Source organism: Pteropus vampyrus, unplaced genomic scaffold (assembly GCF_000151845.1).
Source record: "Pteropus vampyrus isolate Shadow unplaced genomic scaffold, Pvam_2.0 Scaffold452, whole genome shotgun sequence".
NCBI classification, from domain to species: domain Eukaryota; kingdom Metazoa; phylum Chordata; class Mammalia; order Chiroptera; family Pteropodidae; genus Pteropus; species Pteropus vampyrus.
In genome coordinates, this window is record NW_011889233.1 from 370,727 (window position 1) to 390,610 (window position 19,884).

Here is a 19,884-nt window from a genome sequence, read left to right on the forward strand (position 1 = left end):
ATGGTGTCACTAAATGACAAATACTTTCAAGTTGAGTTGTGTCTTTTTCAGCAGGCTGGTAGTTTTAATCTGGTTGTATTGAGTTGTTAGCATTTTCTGAGAGCCGGATAGAGGGAAATTGTGGAGGACTCGGCTCCGAAACACATCTGGTATAGAAACTCCATACGCTGAAACAAAAAAACAACCACAGACATTTTAGTGTTCCTTCTGCTCTGACTCCAATTCCCCATCCCCTTTGTTGCCTCTTTTCCCCACTTTCCGGATCATCATGCTTCTTGGTCACAGAGAGGCAGAGGGTGTGGCCACAGAGGGTAAAAATTAGTCACTAGAGACTTTGCTGTGCTTCTTCTTTTACTCTCAGATGCTGCCAGGGTCTCTGAAGAGGGAAGACACCAGGAAACAGGTAAAACTATTTCGTTCTCTTTTGCATTCAATGAGCAAGTATGAAGCAGTCGCTGTGTACCAGGCAGAATTCTTGAGGCTGGGAGCACAGTGGGGAGCCCCTTCTCTCTCTCTTGCTGTGTGCAAAAGGTTCATAAAGCCCTGTCTTTGGGCATCCCTGCCGGGCCTGGCCAATTTGCTGAGGGCCCAAGGGGTCACTGGATGCCCAGGAGGAAGGAATGGACCCAGGGAGACTGGCTCTGAGGTCCTGCAAGGCCCTAAACAGGCCTGTGTTGAGCAGACCACAGGGCTGGACAGCATGGCCTTGTCCTGAGCCTTGGTGCCTAATGCCTACTGTCCCCAACACTCCACCATGCTTCAGCAGCCTTTCAATTTCAGGCCTGGAGTCCACTTCTTGTGTCCCAGAGGCTGCCTGGCGCTCCTTAGGGTAAGCACATGGCCCTGCTTTGAGAAGCGCTGCTCTTCCACTTACTCAGAGTTCTTAAGCCAGTCTCCAATGAAGGCATAGCCGGTGGCTGCTGACAGAGGGGGCACAATGGCCCAGCTGTAGGAGGCTAGTCTTCGCCATGAGGCATGGAATCTGGCCGCTGCCACAGCCCTTGTGGAAACCCGAAAGGGATCCATAGTGCATCCCTCAGAACACTGACCCTGCAACCCTGCCAAGTTTTTCATGGAAAACATAAAATAGTTCCCATGGCTAAAAAAGTGTGGGCAATGTACTGTATGTACTCTAACCCCCATGTTGGGAGATGTATGATGCACACACAATTGATTAAAAGGTTTGGAAAGACCTGCAGTAAAGAATCTTATTTAACTTTTTAAAACCAGCTTCTCTCAAATGGATGTGACCTTAAAGACTTTTTTGTGTGTAGCACTATCAGCACCTGCAGAGCTGGTGTCAGCTCTGCCTGGAGGGTCTGCCTCGGTTCAGACCCCTCACCCCTACCCCTACTTTCCTGCCTGGGCACAGATTCCTTCCTGCTTTCAGCCAGCAGCTTAGCTTTCCCCACAAAGGGTGCTGCGTACCCAACAGACTTTGGCAGGAGCCACGGAGCCTGAGGAGATAAACAGCCGGTGGGTGAGTGGGGGCAGGGGGTGTTGATGCGTGGGAAACATTGACTGGGCTGGTGGAAGGGGCACAGGTCTGTGCTGAGACAGGAGACACACTCTGTGGACACATCCTGCCCAGCTCCCAGGGGACCGGCCCTGAGAGCACAGCTATGCAAATTGGGACTTTAATTAACTCTATGTAAATGTAACTTTGTAAAAGTCTAGTAAGGTGATGGGCCAGCTTTCAGCAGAGAGAGGGAGTGAGAGAGAGGCAGCAGTTGTACACTGGCAGTCCTTGGACTGCTGCTAAGTCCACAGACAGGTTTTGTTTGACTATCACTGTGTTTCGTTTGTTTGTTTGTTTGTTTTTGTTTAGCAGGACATTTAACATGATAATCTGGCTTCTTCCCTTAAAACAGTAGAAGATCTGGAAGTGCTGAGCCCACATTCCCACTTGGCAACAATTAGTGGGAACTGAGAAAGTCATGGCCTTTATATGACCTTCGACCCCACCTGGTTGATTTATGTTTCCTACCCAGCCCCTGGGGGCATCTGAGAGGGGCCCTTGGATCATATTCTCCTAAGTCCTTCCAGACCTCTCTAAATGCTTCCTGATATCATATTTAATTATTGGTCTTAAAGTTATTTTTTTCCTAGTCTTTAAAATCAAGATTTGGCCATGTAAAACCCTATGTAAAACTTCACTAGATTGCCCCAAAGTGAGCTCCAAGTTACCCAGGGCCTGGTATTCCAGGTGCTCAGTTGTCTGGTGCTACTCAAAGCCTGAGAGCAGGAAGTTTATACAATTATGGATGGGTGGGTGGATGGATGGATGGATGGGTGGATGGATGGATGGATGGATGGATGGATGGATGGATGGATGGATGGATGGTTGGGTGGGTGGATGGATGGATGGATGGATGGATGGATGGATGGATGGATGGATAGGTGAGTGGATGGATGGATAGAAGAAAGGAAGGAATGCTGGGGAGAGAGAGAGGCTAGCACAACAGGGTTTTTGGGCTGATGGATGAGGCATGGCCTACCCAGAGAAGGCCTTGTGTGCATCCAGAAGTCCACAACCCACCATGCAACTAGACGTGGGCTTTCTGGGATTGAGAAAAAGGGGTCAGAGCTCAGTGGGTGAGTAAGAAAAGCCATCTAGAAAAAGTGACCAAGTGGCTCAAAGACGAACTCTTCCTGCCCCAGGCTCCTGCCTAGACGCAACAGCATGCATCTCCTTGGCCCCTTGCTCCTGCTCCTTGGTAAGGACTGTGGCCTGGACTGGCACATGGGTTCTAGGAGGACTTTGGAGCTGGAGGAGGAGGGAAGATCTGGGGCAGAGAAGAGTAAATGTGGGGTAGAGTGGGGCCAGGCTGTGGACACCTGCGTATATATGCTTCTCTCTTTGTGTCTCGCTCTCTTTGTGTCTCTCCTCTCTCCCTCTTTCTTCAGAGGGGTTTCTTTATTCCTTTGAAAGCTCTCCATGCCCCTCAATAATGCTTTCTGATCACTGTGGTGAGTTCCAGAATACTTGGCTTTCTCTGACTCAGAAGATTGGAAGTTTGAGCACCCTAAAACCCTCTACGCTTGGGAGGGGGCCTGCATCCAGATACCCTGCCAATACAAAATTCCAGAGAAAAGAGAACCCCGGAACAACAAAAGAAAGGTCCTGGACGACCTCACAGTGTACCATAATTATACGTATGACCAAACGGCCAAGGACTTCAGAGGGAGCATCCTCTACCAGATGACAAAGATGAAGGAGTTTCAGGGAAGGATACAGTTCCTGGGAGACGACATGTCCGACTGCACTCTGCATATCCGCTCTGTAAACACCCAAGACAGCGGTGTCCTGGGGCTGAGGATGATATCAGGGGCTGATAAATGGATGGAGAATATATTCCTCAACGTCTCCAGTAAGGCCCTGGGGATGGGATCTTTTGCCTCGGGCATGGGCAAGGACGGAAGTGGGAAACAATTGACTCTTGGGACAGGGGCCGAAACCCAGGTTGCCTGCAGAGGTCAGGGCGGGGGGTGGGGTGGGGGGCGGGGTTGCCAGTGAGTGACTTAGGCAGCACAAGACAATGGAGCTCTGGCCAGCTAGAGCATGAGTGCTTTTCCCTCCTCAAGTATCCTAGCTGCCACTCAGTTCCATTCTGGAATCTGGGTTCCAGGCTGCCTGATTTTTCAAGAGAAGATAAAACTCTAGATTTTCAAGTGAAGTCTCACAATGTATTAATGCTGGTAGTTAATTCTAATTTGCCCTTCATGATTAAATGACACATGTGTAGAAGGTAGATCAAACACCGATCTGTGGCCTCCACCCCAGCTAGTGCTCTCACTCCATTCCATAGTCTCTTTTTATGGTGGGGGTTTTAGGCAGCCCTACACATGGAGTGAGAGATGTAGCTTCAGACCCTGCAGTCTGAAGGCGGCCCAGCCCTGGGAGAGCTGAGGCTGGCTGCCCACAGGCCTGCTCCTCTAAAGGAACGTCCTAAAGAAATGCTGTGTGGGGTGCCTCCAATACTAAGGCCATTAAACAATGAAGGCTTGTCATCACTGAAGCTAAGAAATGCATGTTGAACTAAACTGGTAAAATTCACTTAGGGGTGGTGGGGAGAGTGATCTTGAAAACATTTAGAAAGCAAACATTTGGGAGTGAAAATAAAGTAAGTACAAAATATGAATTGTAATTCCTAAGGCAATTCAGCACCCACAAGACCTTTCAGAAGGTGCTTCAGCTGAGCAAAAGTGGTTCAGAACAGAGGAAGGAGAGCCAGGAGAGAGGTGGATGGACTGGTGAGGGTTATTTGGGGCTGGGCATCCACGGCCAGTGTAAGAGGCTAGGACACAGCGGTCCTCAGTCTTCCAGGCTGCCAGCATGGTCCCTACTCTTTTGCAGAAACGGCTCCTCCACCTCTCATTCAGCTCCCTCTAGAAATCCGGGAGTCCCAGGAGGTCACACTGACCTGCTTGCTGAATTTCTCCTGCGTTGGGTACCAGATCAGATTGCAGTGGTCCCTGGAGTCATTTCAGCTTCTCTCTGTCACCTCAACTACCCTGACTACTAAGACCGTCTCCACCCAGAGCAAGCTCACGATGCAGCCTAATTGGACCCACCATGGCCAGAATCTGACCTGCCAGCTCTGGAATGACAATGCAGGCGGGCTGCTCTCCTACAAAACCGTGCAGCTGGATGTGAAGCGTGAGTCTCCCCCAAGCTCCTATGGGGAAAATGAAAGACCTGTCCCCTTCTCCCCAGCTCCTCAGTGAGCACCCAGGGTGGCAGGAGCCTCCAAAGAAGGAAGCGTAGTCAGTTTGTGGGCCCTTGCAGCTGGGGATGGCCCAGGCAGAGCTGTGTTTTCTCCTCCACCATCTCTGTTGTCAGCCCTGGTGTGTCAGGAAACAGATTCATTTTAGCCTCTGCTTTTGTCTAACAGAATAAAATAATTTCGTCCATCCTTAAGCCATGACATGATTTGGGATCATCTGCTTAGGTATATTTTTTCTCCTTTGTGGGGGAGGGGGGCGGGGTTTGAGGAATATTTTCACATTATTATTTGTGCCTCATTCATTCATTCACTAGATATTTATTGCAAACCTACTAGGCGCCAGACCTTTTATGGCTGCCAGGGAGACAGCAGTGAGCAAGGCTCTTGCCTACGTGGAGCTAGCATTGCAGCGGGAGAGACAAACAATAAATAGATCAACAAAGAAATAGAGAACATAACTGTAGGTGGTGCTAAGTATATTAAGAAAAAAATGAAGCAGGGCTGGGGCAGAGGGCGTGAGGGATGGGGACTTCTGTGAGGCAGGTGAACGTGAGCTGAGACTTGAGTGAAGGCAGGTAGGTATATTCACGATTCCAGAGAGAAGAAAGAGCAAGGACAAGGGCTTTGAGGTTGGCACTTGTGTTCGTAATAGGCAGGGGGACAGGGAGCCCCAGCGCTGTGTCTGAGGGACCCAGTGTAGGAAAGGAAGGCCATGAGGACGGGCGCTTGAAGATTTTGGATTTTATTCTAACTGTGGACTCCACTGAACAGTTTCAAGCGGGGCAGTGACAAGTTCTGATTGACAGAATTGGAAATGCTGCTGGCTGCTGATGGAGACCAGACCTTCAGGGACTGGGGTAGGCAGGGAAGCAGAGAGAGGAGTTAAGAGGCCGTGACCATCACCAGTCAGTGCTTGTGGACAAGGCTGCACACACCCACACACTATGTGTAGGCTGCTGCTTTATCAGAAGAAAAGCCCAATAATTTCTCACCTCTTTACAGCCTCTGAGAATTCTCTGTCCCCTCCACCACTGACCTTTGCTCCTCCAGACACCCCAAAGTTGGAGATCAAGGTCAGCCCTGAAGATGCCACTGTAAAAGAGGGAAATTCAGTGACCATGACGTGCCAGATCATCAGCAGCAACCCAGAGTACTTGACTATATTCTGGCTCAAGGATGGGAACCGACTGGAAGAGCAGGAAACACTGCAGAGGGAGAAGAAGATGGTCACACTCACTCTGCCCTCAGTGACCAAGGATATGAGTGGAAAGTACCACTGTGTGGCCCGAAATGATATCGGCTCAGAACAGTCACAAGTGGCCCTCCAAGTGCTCTGTGAGCCTCCCGGGAGCTGGGGAGGGGCAGGCAGAGTGTTAGCGTGGATGGAAGCAAGGCCCTTGAGAGGCCGGCAGAGGTCACTGCTCACCCCCATGCCACTTGCTTCTACACCTTTTTCCAGATGCTCCGAGACATTCCTGGGTTCAGATCCAATCCTCACCAGCTAGGGAGGGAAGTGGAGTAGCGCTGACTTGCATGGCAGTGGCCAATCCTCCTTCAACAGATTATACCTGGTATCACAATAACACTGAAATCTGGAGAAGCACAAACGAGACCTTCTACATCTCGAAGGTCTCCCTCAGCCACGCTGGGAAGTATTCCTGCCTGGCAAAAAACAGCATTGATTCTGGACCAATGAGCCGGGACGCTGAGTTGGACATCCAGTGTGAGTATTCACAGAGCCTCTGGGTTTTAGACGGAGAAGATGGAAGTGGGCCGAGGAGGAAGGTAGATGAGTGTAGGAGATGCCTGGGTCCTAGAATGGACAGCAAGCAGAAGCCAGGGGCTCTTCTCAGAGGTGCCCCTGAGGTGTAAGCTTCTCAGAGCAGGTGTTCTGTTGTTGTTCGCAGTTGGATTCTCAGCACCAGAACAGGGTGTGGCTCATGGTAGGTGCTCAGTAGATGTTTGTTGAATGAATAACCTGAATGATGCTGGGGCTTCATGATGGACATGGAGACTTGGTGTCACCAGGCAGTGGCTGAGTCCCAGAAGGGGTCCTGAAATTCTTGAGGAGAACTAAGGCGAAATGTCTCATTACCTCTCCAGCATCAGACCCCGTTTAACACAGTGAATTTTGTCACTAAGCTGAGCTCAGAACAAAGAGAATCCACAGTTTGGATCCTTGGACCCCGAGACGTCATAGTTTGCGCCAGATATGCTGATGAGAATGTCTAAATCGCAAACATCTAGACAGCCAGGTACATAACAGCAGCGGCGGCAGCGTTTCCTACACACCGCACGGCTCTAAGGCGATCATCTTATTTTGTCCTGGCAACAATTCCATTAGGTACTCTTAGGACCCCCTTTGACAGATGAGTAAACTGAGGCCTGCAGCCCATGGTCACACAGCTCTAAGCGGTAGGGTCTGGCAGTTTTGGTTCCAGAGCTGTGCTTTACTATTGTTGTTGTTGTTGTTGTTGTTGTTGTTGTTGTTGTTGTTAGCTGCCATGCTGCAGGGACCCAGCTCTGCACCCTAGACCCTTGCAGAGACCCACAAACAGCACCACGTGTTCTCTGTCAGAGCTTGCTCTTAACCACCGTGCCTTCCTGCCTCTAACCACAACCAGGCCAAATGGGCAGGGCAGGGTTCCTGTCCTCACATAGATGCAAGAGGAAAGCGCGAGACTTCCTCTGGTTAATCTAGGAACTGTGTGGAGGCAGGGCGCAGATCGGGGGGAAAGAGGAAGCAGGAAGGAACAGGTATTATGGACAGTTGACTTTTCCTATTTCAGCTACCCATTTCTCTGATTTTGTCTCAGATGCCCCCAAGGAGGTAACCATAGTGCTTCAAAACCCCACGCCAATTCGAGAAGGAGACAATGTGACCCTGACCTGTAACTACACTTCCAGTAACCCCAGAGTTATCCGATATGAATGGAGTCCCCGAGGCTCCTGGAATGAACTCGTACCTGGGGTGCTGACGATTCAAAAAGTTTCCTGGAATGCCGGGCCATTCACCTGCGCAGCCTGTAACACATGGTGTTCGTGGGCTGCCCCTGTCAACCTGCATATCAAGTGTGAGTGATGTGGGCAGGGGAATCTGGGAGGTGGCCCCGGTGGGATACGGTGGAAAGACTGGAGCCTAGACCAGAATCTTCACAGTGAATTGAGGGATGAGAGTCAGGCCTCAAGGCCAAGGGGAAAGGAAGTCCTGGGGACAGGAAGAAAGAACAGGACCCAAGAGGTCAGCCTGAGGCCCTTGTTCTCCAGATGCTCCCAAAGGTGTCAAGGTCCTATCCATCATCCCGCATTCTGAGATTCACTCTGGGGACCGTGTTCTCCTCCAATGTAACTTCTCCAGTAGCCATCCCACAGACGTCCGCTTCTTCTGGAAGAAAAATGGAATCCTTTTAAAGGAAGGAAGAGAACTGAGCTTTGACTCCATCTCTCCAGAAGATGCTGGAAGTTACAACTGCTTGGTCAACAACTCCATAGGACAGAGCACATCTGAGACCTGGATGCTCCAGGTGCTATGTGAGTGGCTGGAGCTGGAAGCTGAGAGCAGAGAAGGGCAGGTGACTGGCTACCTGGACTCTGATTTTGCTTCTCTTTACAGATGCACCTAGGAGGCTGTGGGTGTCTATGAGTCCGAAAGACAGTGTGATGGAGGGGAAGAGGGCAGTCCTGACGTGTGAAAGTGATGCCAACCCTCCCATCTCCCAGTACACCTGGTTTGACTGGAATAACCAAAACCTCCACCATTATGATCAGATGCTGAGATTGGATCCTGTGAAAGTTGAGCACTCAGGCGCCTATTGGTGCCAGGCGGCCAACCAACTGGGTGTGGGCCAGTCGCCCCCCAGCACCCTTACTGTCTACTGTAAGGCCCTTTTTCTCTGCTTCTTTGGCCTTGGTCACTCCTGTGTCTTTCGTCCAAGGCTGTGCGTTCCGGACCACCTACCCCTTCTTCCCTACCCACTCCTTCCCTGTCCTGCCAGGCCAGCCCAGCCTGTGTGTGCAAAGGCACAACCCTGCTCCACATAACTCGCCTGTCTCCCCTCCTCCTCGCCCAGTCTGCCCTGACATCTCCAGGAGGATTCCGTCTCAGGCTGTCCCCACCTTCCAGACACCCTGAGCACCTACTGGCTCCCTCTCTCTGTCTCACACTTGTTTTTATCTTTTGAGATTTGTGGGTTGTTTTTTTTTTAAGACCATATAAGCACAAGGTAAAAAATGAAAACGGCATGAAAGGATAAATAGTGGAAAGACAGACACCTCTCCTTTCTTGCTCCCCGAGAACTTTCCCCTCCAGCTCATGGCCTTCACGGTTGGCAGGCAGCCATTTATGTCTCCTTACTGAGAATTCTCTCTGAGAGTAATATGCGTCTATACATCTGTCTACACACCCTTCTTTGTTATACAAATGGTGGCAGGGCTCACACTTTGCCCTGAACTTTCTTTTTTTCCATGTAACGACACCACTTGAAGAGTGTGCATATACAGTGTCTAAAGAGTCTGGAAACTAGGGAAGATATTTAATATATTTATTATACTCTTTCAGATTTATGATTGGAGCCATGGTTTTTAATTTAGAGGCTCATCGCCTACAAAGCTGGACACTAAAGGGAACAGCCCGAGCGTCTTATTTGGAAATGTAACATGTTATATAAAAACATGTTCCCTGGGTCTCCACTTTGCAGACACCCTGGAAGACTGCCTCTTGCTCTGAGGGCTGCGTTGTATTCCCGCGTACGGATGCTACATGACTTATGTACCCAGTGCCCTCCTCAAGGCGTGTGCTGTCTCTTGCGCCGGACACCCCTGCGAGGGCAGTCGCAGGATAAATTCCTACATGGAATTGCTGGTCCAAGCACAGCGATTTGAAGTTCCGATAGTGTGGCCAAACTGCCCTCTGAAGAGGTTGTACCCATTTGTGAAGGTTACATGCTCTGTGTGTGCTTGGGCCTGACACAAAGCAGGAGCTTCTAGCCCTTTCCTCCTAATAGAAGGTCTAGAGGGCAGAGACTGGCTTCTCCCTCTTCCTCTGCATCCCATCCTCATGGGTGCAGAAGCCCCGCAGGCAAAAGCACGGGGGGCTCTGCAAAGAGAAGTCAAGTATGCCCACCAGGCAAATGCCTCAGGGCAGAGCGGACTGGTATCTGACTGAGGCCGTGTCATCAGCTGACAGTCCTCCTTTCCCCATCAGATAGCCCAGAGACCATCAGCAGGCGGGTGGCCCTGGGAGTGGGGCTCTGCCTGGCCATCCTCCTCCTGGCCATCTGGGGAGTCAAGTTTCAGCAAAGGTGAGCTTTCCTGCTGCCCCGCTTCCCCTTCTACCCCTCTCCCCCCTCGCTCCCTCCCCTTCCCATTTCATCTCCCTCCCACTCCTTTTCCTCCCTTCCCCCTCCCTCTCCGTGGTCATTCTTGCAACTCCAGTCCTATAGGCCTCAGCCTGCCGATGCCACAGGCTCTTCCCATCCCTTAATACTCATCGAGTGGGTCTTTATTTCTTAGTTGGAGGAGGATTCAGAGCCAGCAGGGCCTTCAGGAAAATTCCAGTGGGCAGAGCTTCTTCGTGAGGAATAAAAAGGTAGGATGGAGAAAGATGGAATTCAGGGCGGACCTGAATTCAAGCAAAGAAACCAAGTGAAGCAGGGCAAGAAGAGTCCTGTGGGGAGGCCTGGGGTGCCAGAGGCCAGGGGGAGGGAGCGAGGGTCGGGAAAGGAGGGGTGAGAGCTGAAACCTTGTCTCTCTCCCAGATTAGAAGGGCCCCCCTTTCTGAAGGCCCCCACTCCCTGGGCTGCTACAATCCGGTGATGGAAGACGCCATCAGCTACGCTGTCTTGAACTTTCCTGAGAATGACACGCCAAGGATTGGGTACTGACGGTCCTGGGAGGGTGACACCCACACCCTGGGAGGGCTGTGGGAGGAAAAGCTCGTGTCCCACCTGCCATCTTTGTGCCAAGCCTGTGCCAGGCACCATCATATACCATTTCCTCATTCCGGCTCCATAACAACACCCTCCCCCTAGGTGGGTAATGGTCTCAGGAATTGGACCTGTCCAAGCCAGGAGCATGTGTGTCCAGTCAGTCTCTATTGCCCAGGTTAAGAGTGCGGTGCATCCATTCACCCACTCATTTGACACATTAGCTCCTACTTACTGTGAGCATTAGGCATTATAGTAAGGGGCTGGGAGGCTGGGTGCTCTTGGGGTCTAGGGAAGTTGAAAGAAGGAGGCAGGTTTGTGAGAAATGCTTCGTTTGTGGTCATCCATTTGCCCTCCTTTCAGAGATGCAGGGACCTCAGAGGTGCCGAGACTTTCCCTAAACAGAGACAATACAGTTACTTACTCTGTGGTGCACAAGCGTCAGGTGGTAAGAAGGCAGGGCTATGGAAGGTGGGGGAGTGGGGCCAGATGAGGAGACTTGGGTGGACTCAGTGGTGGCAAAAGCTGGGCGGTGGGAAGGTTGCTGAGGCCCAGCTGTGGTCAGAGCCAGGGCAGGCACCTCCCAGTTTGAGATGCCAACAGCAGCCAGTTTCTGGACAAGAGGACTCCTGCTCAGGCTCTTAAGCCCCCAGTGGAGTCAAGGAGAGAGTGGGCAGAGAAAGCAGATGGTGGGAGGCTGGTGCCCGTGAGGCCAAGCTGACCATAATGTACCTTTCTCAGGGCGACTATGAGAATGTGACTCCAGATGTTCCAGAAGACGAGGAGATACATTACTCGGAGCTGGTTCATTTTGGGGCTGGGGGGCGGCCTCTGGACCATGAAGGGGTGGAATATGTGACCCTCAAACGCTGACCTGCAAATGGGCTGAGGCGGAAGTGCCGAGGGGTTGCAGGAGTCCGGTGATCATGGAGCTTTTCCATGCAGCCTCCCCCTACACACACACACACACACACACACACACACACACACACACACACACACAATTACTGCACCCCTGGTCACTACAGAGATTTGGGCATGGCCCCGAGATAGTCTTCCTTCTCAGCATTGGTAATGCCAACTGTCCAAAAGGCCTGCCGCTGGCCTTTTCCCACTCTCCTTCCCACCCAGAAACTCATCTAAACACCTCGCATGCACTGGACTAATTCCCTGCCCCTCCCAGCCATCTGTCACTACCCACCCTCTCCAAAACCTCATGCCCAGCTGGCTGAGTCCCTGCTGGGATCAGCTTTGTCCCTAGTTTTTATTCTTTCCCTCCCCATCCCCTGACACCCTCCCGCCCCGTCCCATTCAGATAACCCCACTCACTAATCTTATGCCTAATTTCTACCTTTGGGGCAAAACCCAGAGAAAGGGACAGAAATGAAGTAGAAAGAGGCACTGCCTCATGCTGGTTTCTCCTCTACCTGCCAGCGAGGCATTCCATGGAGGGGCTCACACCGCTGCAGCCCCACCCTCAGAGGCCTCGGGGTCTGAGACATACACCCATGTGGACAAACATGTGACGAACACGGAGCTGCACAATAAAAATGGCTAAGATATCACTTTGAAAAACCAGTGAGCTATTTCCAGTCTGTGGAATCAGAGTGGGATGAGAACATGGAGGAGGCACCATGGGGCCTGGGGAGAAGGGAAAAGAGTCCAGGTAACTTCAGGATCAAATCAGCAGATTGGAGACTTTGTTCTCTTTTGGCAAAGCGTGCGCTGGGTCTGACTCTGAGACTGACTCTTCTACTTGACTAGCCCAGCGACTGTGGGAAAAGTTCACCAGCTTATCTGAACCTTGGTTTCTTCTTCTAAAATGGAGACGCCACTAGCTACTGTGCAGCTAGTTCAAGATAGGAAGTGATGCATAAGTCTTACATAATAGCCGAAAGTCCCTAAAAACCAAATTCTCATCTTATTTGCATCTTTTGAAGAAAGTAAAAAGAGAAAGCCAATTCTTTACTGACAGCTATTCTCAAAATTGACCCTGCCAAGTTCTTTCACAATTCACAGCTAAGAGCTTCTGGAAGGCCAGTTGTCATAGCTTTTCTGCCTTCCACTGTCACCCCAACCAGTTCCTTCTTATGTTTACTGATTCCGACTTCCCAGCTGGTCCCTTCAGCTTCCCCTCCACTTCTCAGGTTTGATCTCTCTGCACCCATTCTCCTGCTTCTGCCGATGGCCTAAGGCGTATTCTCCGTTGGGGCAGGAATATGTGGCTAATCAATCAGCCAGAAGAGGACCGTAAAATTCTTGGCCTGTGGTGGGTGCTTCGAAAGTGCCACCTTCTTTTCCTGCCCTTCTTTCCCATCTGCTCGATACTAGAACCCTCTCTAAGAGAAGACGAGGTTCTGGTCATCCTCAGAATTCTGAGAGTGAGGCATTGATTCCTCATCAATTCACTTCTTCCCCAGTTTGATTTCCTGTGAGGGCACTATCTGCTTTTCTGGAGGAAGGGGAGACTTTTAAGAAAGGCTTAAATGAGAAGGGAAAGGTTTGTGGCGGGGGAGATTGTGTATTGAAAATGAGGTCCAGTCTTATTCAACCATTCATTCAGCCAACATTTACTGAGCACCTGTTAATGCTTCCAGCACAGAGCCAGTTACTGGGGTGTCAAAAAAGATAAGACATAGTCCTAATTTGGAGATCTCTAATCTAGGGTGCCCAAAAGGTTTTAGAGTGGGGTCCCCTTGAAGGAGCCGAAGGCAGCCCTGAGCCTGATAAGGCCTGGCACAGGCTCCCTGGCAACCTGTGATGCCTTCCCACCCTGTCCCTGAGCCCAGCTGTTGACATAAATCTACTTCATGACCAATTGACCAGGAGATGTGGCCATCAACAGGCACCGCTGCGATATGCACAGCAGGTGGCTGGGAAGCTCTGGGGCCGGAGATTCTAGACCACAGGCAGCCCTCTCCCCAGCCCCAGATCTCACCGCCCTCCCAGGGCCCAAACAGTTGACCATTCATTCAACTCTCTGAACCCCTTATTACGTGTGCAACAAGCAGTGGACAAAGCAGACAGAAATCTTTGCCCTCACTGACCAACATTCTAGCAGAGGAGCCAGAGAATCTGATGTCCCGAGCTGTGAGTGCTCTGAATAAACACAGAGGGACTGGAGCAGGGGAGGGGCCTGTTTGGATGGAGGGATCAAGGAAGGCCCTCTCAGGAGGCGGCACTGGTCGGAGACCTGAACCGCCAGGTCTGCAGGGCTGAAGCAGAGATCCTGACGGTCTGATGTCTCCTTGCATGCCCGACTTTGCTCTTCTCCCAAATGCTTGTTACAGGAGGTGAAATGGCCTCTTGATTTTTCCCTTGGTTCAGTCAGTTCGTCAGTGTTTCCCAAAGAGAAAATACTGAAAAACAGGTGGCAATTTCTTCTACATTCTTAGGGAGGTGGACCACATATCTGGGACATGGAAGGGAGGGGACCAGGAACCAATTTAGTGACTAATGTAGAAAAAAAAAAATGTAGATTATTTCTTTGGAGGCACTTGTTGATATGCTGCCCCCACCTGACTCAGCCTGGTGAGAAGCACTCTCAGAAAACCACCCAAAGAAGCTAATTTACTTGTTTAGGGTGACTTGGAATTTGGGAGGGGCATAGGCCCGGTGACTGACACACATACCCAAGAAAACTGTGTTGTCAGTTTGAGGCATCAGAGAGAGAGAATGAGAGAGAGATAGACAGATAGGGAGACACATGCTCAGTCAGAGACTGACAGACCATCGACTACAGAGACAGATTTGGGCCATTTTAAATCTCACTGAGCTCCTCCTGGAAGGGCAGGTGAACCCAGCAGGAGGTAAGTAAGTGGGTGAATCCCCAGAGGCTGAGAGAAGAAAGCTAAGCAACCAGCTGGGGCACGCCCTGTGCCTCAGTGAGTGCCGGCCAATGTCCCCACAAGTGCCTAGGGAGGAGTCCCCTCTGACATCCACACAGCCCAGACAGGCCGAGTGGAGACAGCCCGATTACTGCAGTGCTGCCAAATGAAACCTCGTTTGTCCCTGTCTCTCCTCCCCTTGTTGCCAACGCTGGAAGAGTCAGAAACCAGTGTCATAAAGCCAGAGGGGGAAAGGAGAGAGAACATAGAGGAGTGCTCACCTGGACACAAGTGCCCACACCTGTGCATGTCAGGGAGGGCCTGTGACCTACCTGGGAACGGTTATCTCATTATCCCACATACCAGTGACCAAGTGGAGACAGTGCGGGTGACTTAAACATTCTGGAGGCCTGGGGCCTGCCCAAGAGCTTCTTCGGGAGTAGGGAACACTTGGCTCCAGGGTAGGTTTGAAGAAGCTGGGTAGGGGATAAAGCTGTGTTCTGGTTATCCCACCGACCCTGCTCCTCCAAGCTGCTGACTAGGCGCTCTACCCAGAAAGAGCCCACATTTCTGCCCTCTCCCCTTTCTGTGTTCACGTCATCGTGAACCCTCACCTCCTTCCAGTCTGGCCTCAGCTCCAGCAGGAGAGGCCCCATTAGCTGTTCACCCAGGCTGCTAGTGCCGCGGGCTAATGGCCCTGCCACCTGCCCTTCTCCCCTTTCTGGCTCACTGCCCATCTCGGGCTCCCTGCCTCAGCCTGTCCTCCCTCAGAGACGTCTGGCAGCGCCAAGAGGTGAGTCCCTCTTCCTGTGGCTCCTCTCTCCACCAATTACTTCCCAGACTCCTCATCCCCCTGCTTAGGGTGCCCTTGAAGTCAACTAAGGTCATTCTCAGTGATGTGACGGGAACTGGCTTCCCTTGGCCTCTCCCCTGGGGATACCCTCCACCTGCCACAACCTCCACCCTACCCAACCCCAACTTCTCCTTCTCTTGGCTAAAAGTTGTCACCACCACTAGACCCCCACTGCTGGGCAGACTCTTCCCTTAGGGGGAGCAGCCCGTTATCTTTCCAGAGAATTGCGAGGGAGGGGAATGAAAGAAGGATTCTAACTTCTATTCCTTAGAAAAACACATACCGTCAGGCCCAACTCTGATTTTAATTCTTTCTACCTCTTCTGTCCCCAGAGTCTCAGAAATCAAGCAGCCCTCCCTGTTCTGGGACCTGCATGCTTTCATTCTGTCCTCTGTTACTCTACGATCACGCTCTTCATTTTTAAGAGGAGATATCGTGAAAAGAAAGCAGAGGACTGGAGGTTAGCAGTCTCTCTTCTCGTCCAGGCTCCACGGCTAACTGGCTGCCACCTCCCTCGATGGGCCTCCGTCTCCAGGTGGCTTCAAATACCCTGAGCAGTGCTGGGACCAGTTTGTGACTCCAGGAGACCCCCTCCCCAGGCCCACAACCTGAAGGCAGGGAACGAGCGAGCACAGGAGCTGAGGAAGCCTCCAGGCCCCATGCACCTGCCCCCGCAGCTCTCCTTCGCTCTCTATGTGGCCGCCTTTGCGCTGGGCTTCCCGCTCAACATCCTGGCCATCTGGAGTGCTGTGGCCCGTGCACGGCTTCACCTCACCCCCAGCCTTGTCTATGCCCTTCACCTAAGCTGCTCAGACCTCCTGCTGGCAGCCTCCCTGCCCCTGAAGGCGGTGGAGTCCCTGTCTGCTGGAACCTGGCCTCTGCCAGCCCTGCTCTGTCCTGTCTTTGCCCTGGCCCACTTTGCTCCACTCTATGCTGGCGGCGGCTTCCTGGCTGCCCTGAGTGTCGGCCGCTACCTAGGAGCTGCTTTCCCCTTGGGGTACCAAGCTGCCCGGAGGCCCTGTTATTCCTGGGGCGTGTGTGTGGCCATATGGGCCCTTGTCCTCTGTCACCTGGGGCTGGTCTTTGGGTTGGAGGCACCAGGAGGCTGGATGGACAATACTACCAGCTCCCTAGGCATCAATACGCCAGTCAATGGCTCTCCAGTCTGCCTGGAGGCCTGGGACCCAGCCTCGGCGGGCCCTGCTCGCCTCAGCCTCTCTCTTCTGCTCTTCTTTCTGCCCCTGATCATCACGGCCTTCTGCTATGTGGGCTGCCTCCGGGCACTGGCCAGCTCAGGCCTGAGCCACAGACGAAAGCTAAGAGCAGCCTGGGTGGCTGGTGGGGCCCTACTCACGCTGCTGCTCTGCTTGGGACCCTACAATGCCTCCAATGTGGCCGGCTTCCTGCACCCCGACTTGGGAGGCTGCTGGCGGAAGCTGGGGCTCCTCACAGGTGCTTGGAGCGTCGTGCTCAACCCATTGGTGACCGGCTACTTGGGACGGGGGCCTGGCCGGGGGACATCATGTGTGGCAAGAACAAAAGGGGGTACTTCTCAGAAGTAGTAGCCACTGCTGGTGGGGGAGGGACACGCAGCAGGAGAGCAGGGCTGCTTCTCCAGGACCCTGGTGGGGACTGCTCCAAAGGAACTGCAGGGCAGCCTTGCCTGGGGACACTCCCGGAGCCACTTATGGGAAGAACTGAGCTTGGCAAGACTGCACCCCAGTCAGAAAGAAGAATGAAGGCCAGGAGCTGGGTCGCAGGAGAAAGGTAAATTTGCCTCTGCACACTGAGCAGCAACACCTCCTCCCACCTCTGCCTCTCCTCGGTCCTTACCTGCCTGTCAGCCAGTGTTCTATGCGTAGAGGTCTTTCACTGTGGGGAAGGAGGAGGAAGGTTTGCTTCTAATTTAGAGGAACTGCCACTCTGATGATACACTTTGGGAGATACTAATTCGAAATCATTTCCTGGGAAAGAACATTTTAATATCTGAATGAGAGGAGGCAGGAGGCAAATAATGACGCTGCAATACCATCTGGAGCTCACAAGGGGGCAGCATTAGAACTGTGAACAGGAAGTTGGGAGGAATGCTTCAGCCCGGAGGGGAAAACACTAGCAACACCACGAATGGTCGCAAACAAATACAGAGTCACTAATACGTGACAGTCACCATGCCAAGCACTTTACAAGTGTTGCTGCCTCATTTCATCCTCACACAATCCTTTGATTTAGCCACGCAGCTTCTGTACAGATGGGCAAGTTGTTCCCTGTATGAGGGTGTCAGGCAGAGGCAAATATTGACTAAATTCTAGCCTGTGCTTTGCTCACCAGGCCAGGTGCCTGGCTTGGGGCCTCCTCCATCCAGGAGAAGCAACATTTTATTCTAATCTGAGTAAAGACGCCATCCACTCCTCAAACAGCGCACCTTGGTGCACAGTTGGACGTGCTTGCCTGGAGGAGGTAACGTCCTAATTTGCACAAAGGCACTGAGTGAATTAGCTACAGTTCTGAAGCCAGGTACCATTATCATCCTGATTTTGCTGGTGAAGAAATTTGCCCAAGGCAAAGAAGGGGTAGGTATGGAATGTGATCCTTCAAAACAGAACCCCCAAGGATCGGGAGACATTTGCAAGACTTGGGGTATTGAGTTAATACCTGTCCTAGGGGTCCAGTTTTCAAAGGTGAATTGTGGCACCCTGAACCCACGAGAGAGCAGGCAGAGGACAGTGGCTGCGACAGAGATAGACCCTGGGCATCTGCTCTGACGAGGCTGGGTATAGGAAGCAGACACGTTGCTTTAATGGCAATAATGCCATGAACGTATAGAAGCACCTAAGGGTGGTAGCTACGTGTCCAGTGGGTGCAAACTGGTTAAATAGATTATCTTCTCTCATGCTTAAATGTCTCCAAGGGCCAGGAATTCTGTTTAATTTGCTGATATAGCTCCGGCACCTAAAAGAGAGCCTAGCACACAGTAGGCTCTCAGTAAATGTTTGTTGAATGAACGAATGCTCACAACAGCCCTCTAAAGAAAGTTTATTACTTGTTTTATACATATGGAAACAGGCCAGAGAAATTAAGCTGCTTTCCTGAGGCTTTGTGGCAGCCAGCAACTAGATTCCTCCCTGTGCAGTGCAGGCACCAGAGAATTCTCACAAAAGCCCAGGCAGCCCCACTGCCCCTCCCACAGTGCTGGGAACCACTCTCTCTCCCACTGCTCTGGGGCAACTGCCACTAGGCCACCTCTTCCAGTTACTTGTGACTCCTCGGCGTAGGGGAGATTTCAGTTCCTCCCTGGGGCCCATGGGACTTTCATAATCTGCCCCCAACATCCTCTCCTGACCCTCACTCCTTGAGCCCTAAACCTTCTGCCACCACTTCCCACAGTAGGTTAAGCCTGTGCACTCGCCATTCCTCTTGCCTGCAATGTTTCCTCCAGTGGGTCTCTGTCTCTGCATCACTGATGTCTTTACCATTCTCCCACCCCTTAGTCCCCTACCCTCACCACCAAAGGTAAGCACCATGACAGCAAAAACTCTGTTTGGTTCACTGCTGTACTTTTAACAACTTATTTGAGATAAAATTTACATATGATAAAATCCACCTATTTTAAGTGTACAGTTCAAGGATTTTTAGTACATTTACTGAGGTGTGCCACTATCACTATAATCCAGTTTAGGACATTTTCATCACCCCAGTAAGATCCCTCATGTTCATTTATAGTTAATCCCATTTCTATTCCCAATCCTCAGGCAGCCAGTGATCTACTTGCTGTCTCTATAAATTTGCCTATTCTGGACATTTCATATAAATGAAAACACACAATACATGGCCTTTTATGTCTGGCTTGTTTCGCTGAGTATAAAGTTTTTGAGGTTCACTCATGTTATAGCACATTTGGGCATTTCTTTCTCTTTTATTGCCAAATAATGTTCCGTTGTATGGATATGCCACCTGGTTTATTCATGCACTAGCTGATGGACCACCAGGTGAAGGTCCCGCTTTTTGGCTATTATGGCTAATGCTATTTGAACATTTATGAGCAAGACTTCATATGGACATGCATTTTCATTTCTCTTAGATACCTATAGTAGAATTGGGTCACAAGGTGAATTTATGTTTGCCTTTTTAAGAAATTATCAGACTGCTTTCCAAAGTGACTCCGCCACTTTCCATTCTTGCCAGCAATATGTAAGGATTCCCATTCCTCACATCTTCACCAACACTTGGTATCATCCGATTTGGGATTCACAGCAATTCCAGTGGGATGTGACTGAAATGGTATCTCATTGTGTTTCGTAAATATTTGGATGAATAAATAAATAATCTCTGAAGCTGGACAGCACTTGCGTTTGAACTCTGGTGGTGATACCTTAGTAAGTTGTGTTACCTGGAGCAAGTCTCTTCCACACTGTGAGGCACAAGGATTTTAAGACATAATGAGATGCCCTGAGAAGCAGAGTATCTGCTATGGATTATGTGCCTGCTTAAAGGTAGCTGCTAATATCATCACCATCATCATCATTGTTAATATCATTGTTGTTGTTGTTGTTGTT

The 19,884-nt window shown here is 51.1% G+C and overlaps 2 protein-coding genes across 10 annotated transcripts; both read left to right on the top strand.

Moving 5' to 3' along the window:
• Positions 1 to 366: 366 nt before the first annotated feature.
• CD22 (CD22 molecule) lies at positions 367 to 11,642 on the top strand. 9 transcript variants are annotated; one of them, XM_023524223.1, is made up of 16 exons: positions 367 to 403; positions 781 to 829; positions 1,373 to 1,480; positions 2,662 to 2,717; positions 2,976 to 3,371; positions 4,358 to 4,660; positions 5,778 to 6,062; positions 6,187 to 6,450; positions 7,544 to 7,801; positions 7,995 to 8,258; positions 8,341 to 8,604; positions 9,931 to 10,027; positions 10,239 to 10,314; positions 10,484 to 10,602; positions 11,015 to 11,099; positions 11,393 to 11,642. In XM_023524223.1, the coding sequence occupies exons 4-16, from the start codon at positions 2,684 to 2,686 to the stop codon at positions 11,522 to 11,524; spliced, it is 2,577 nt and encodes an 858-aa protein (XP_023379991.1). In that variant the 5' UTR covers positions 367 to 403; positions 781 to 829; positions 1,373 to 1,480; positions 2,662 to 2,683; the 3' UTR covers positions 11,525 to 11,642. The 9 variants fall into 9 exon arrangements, with proteins under 9 accessions (XP_023379991.1, XP_011380069.1, XP_023379992.1 ...); XM_011381767.1 differs by having other exon boundaries at positions 781 to 1,476; XM_023524224.1 differs by lacking the exon at positions 781 to 829.
• A 4,348-nt stretch (positions 11,643 to 15,990) lies between these two features.
• FFAR1 (free fatty acid receptor 1) lies at positions 15,991 to 16,893 on the top strand. Its single transcript, XM_011381771.1, has one exon. The coding sequence runs from the start codon at positions 15,991 to 15,993 to the stop codon at positions 16,891 to 16,893; it is 903 nt and encodes a 300-aa protein (XP_011380073.1).
• Positions 16,894 to 19,884: the final 2,991 nt, after the last annotated feature.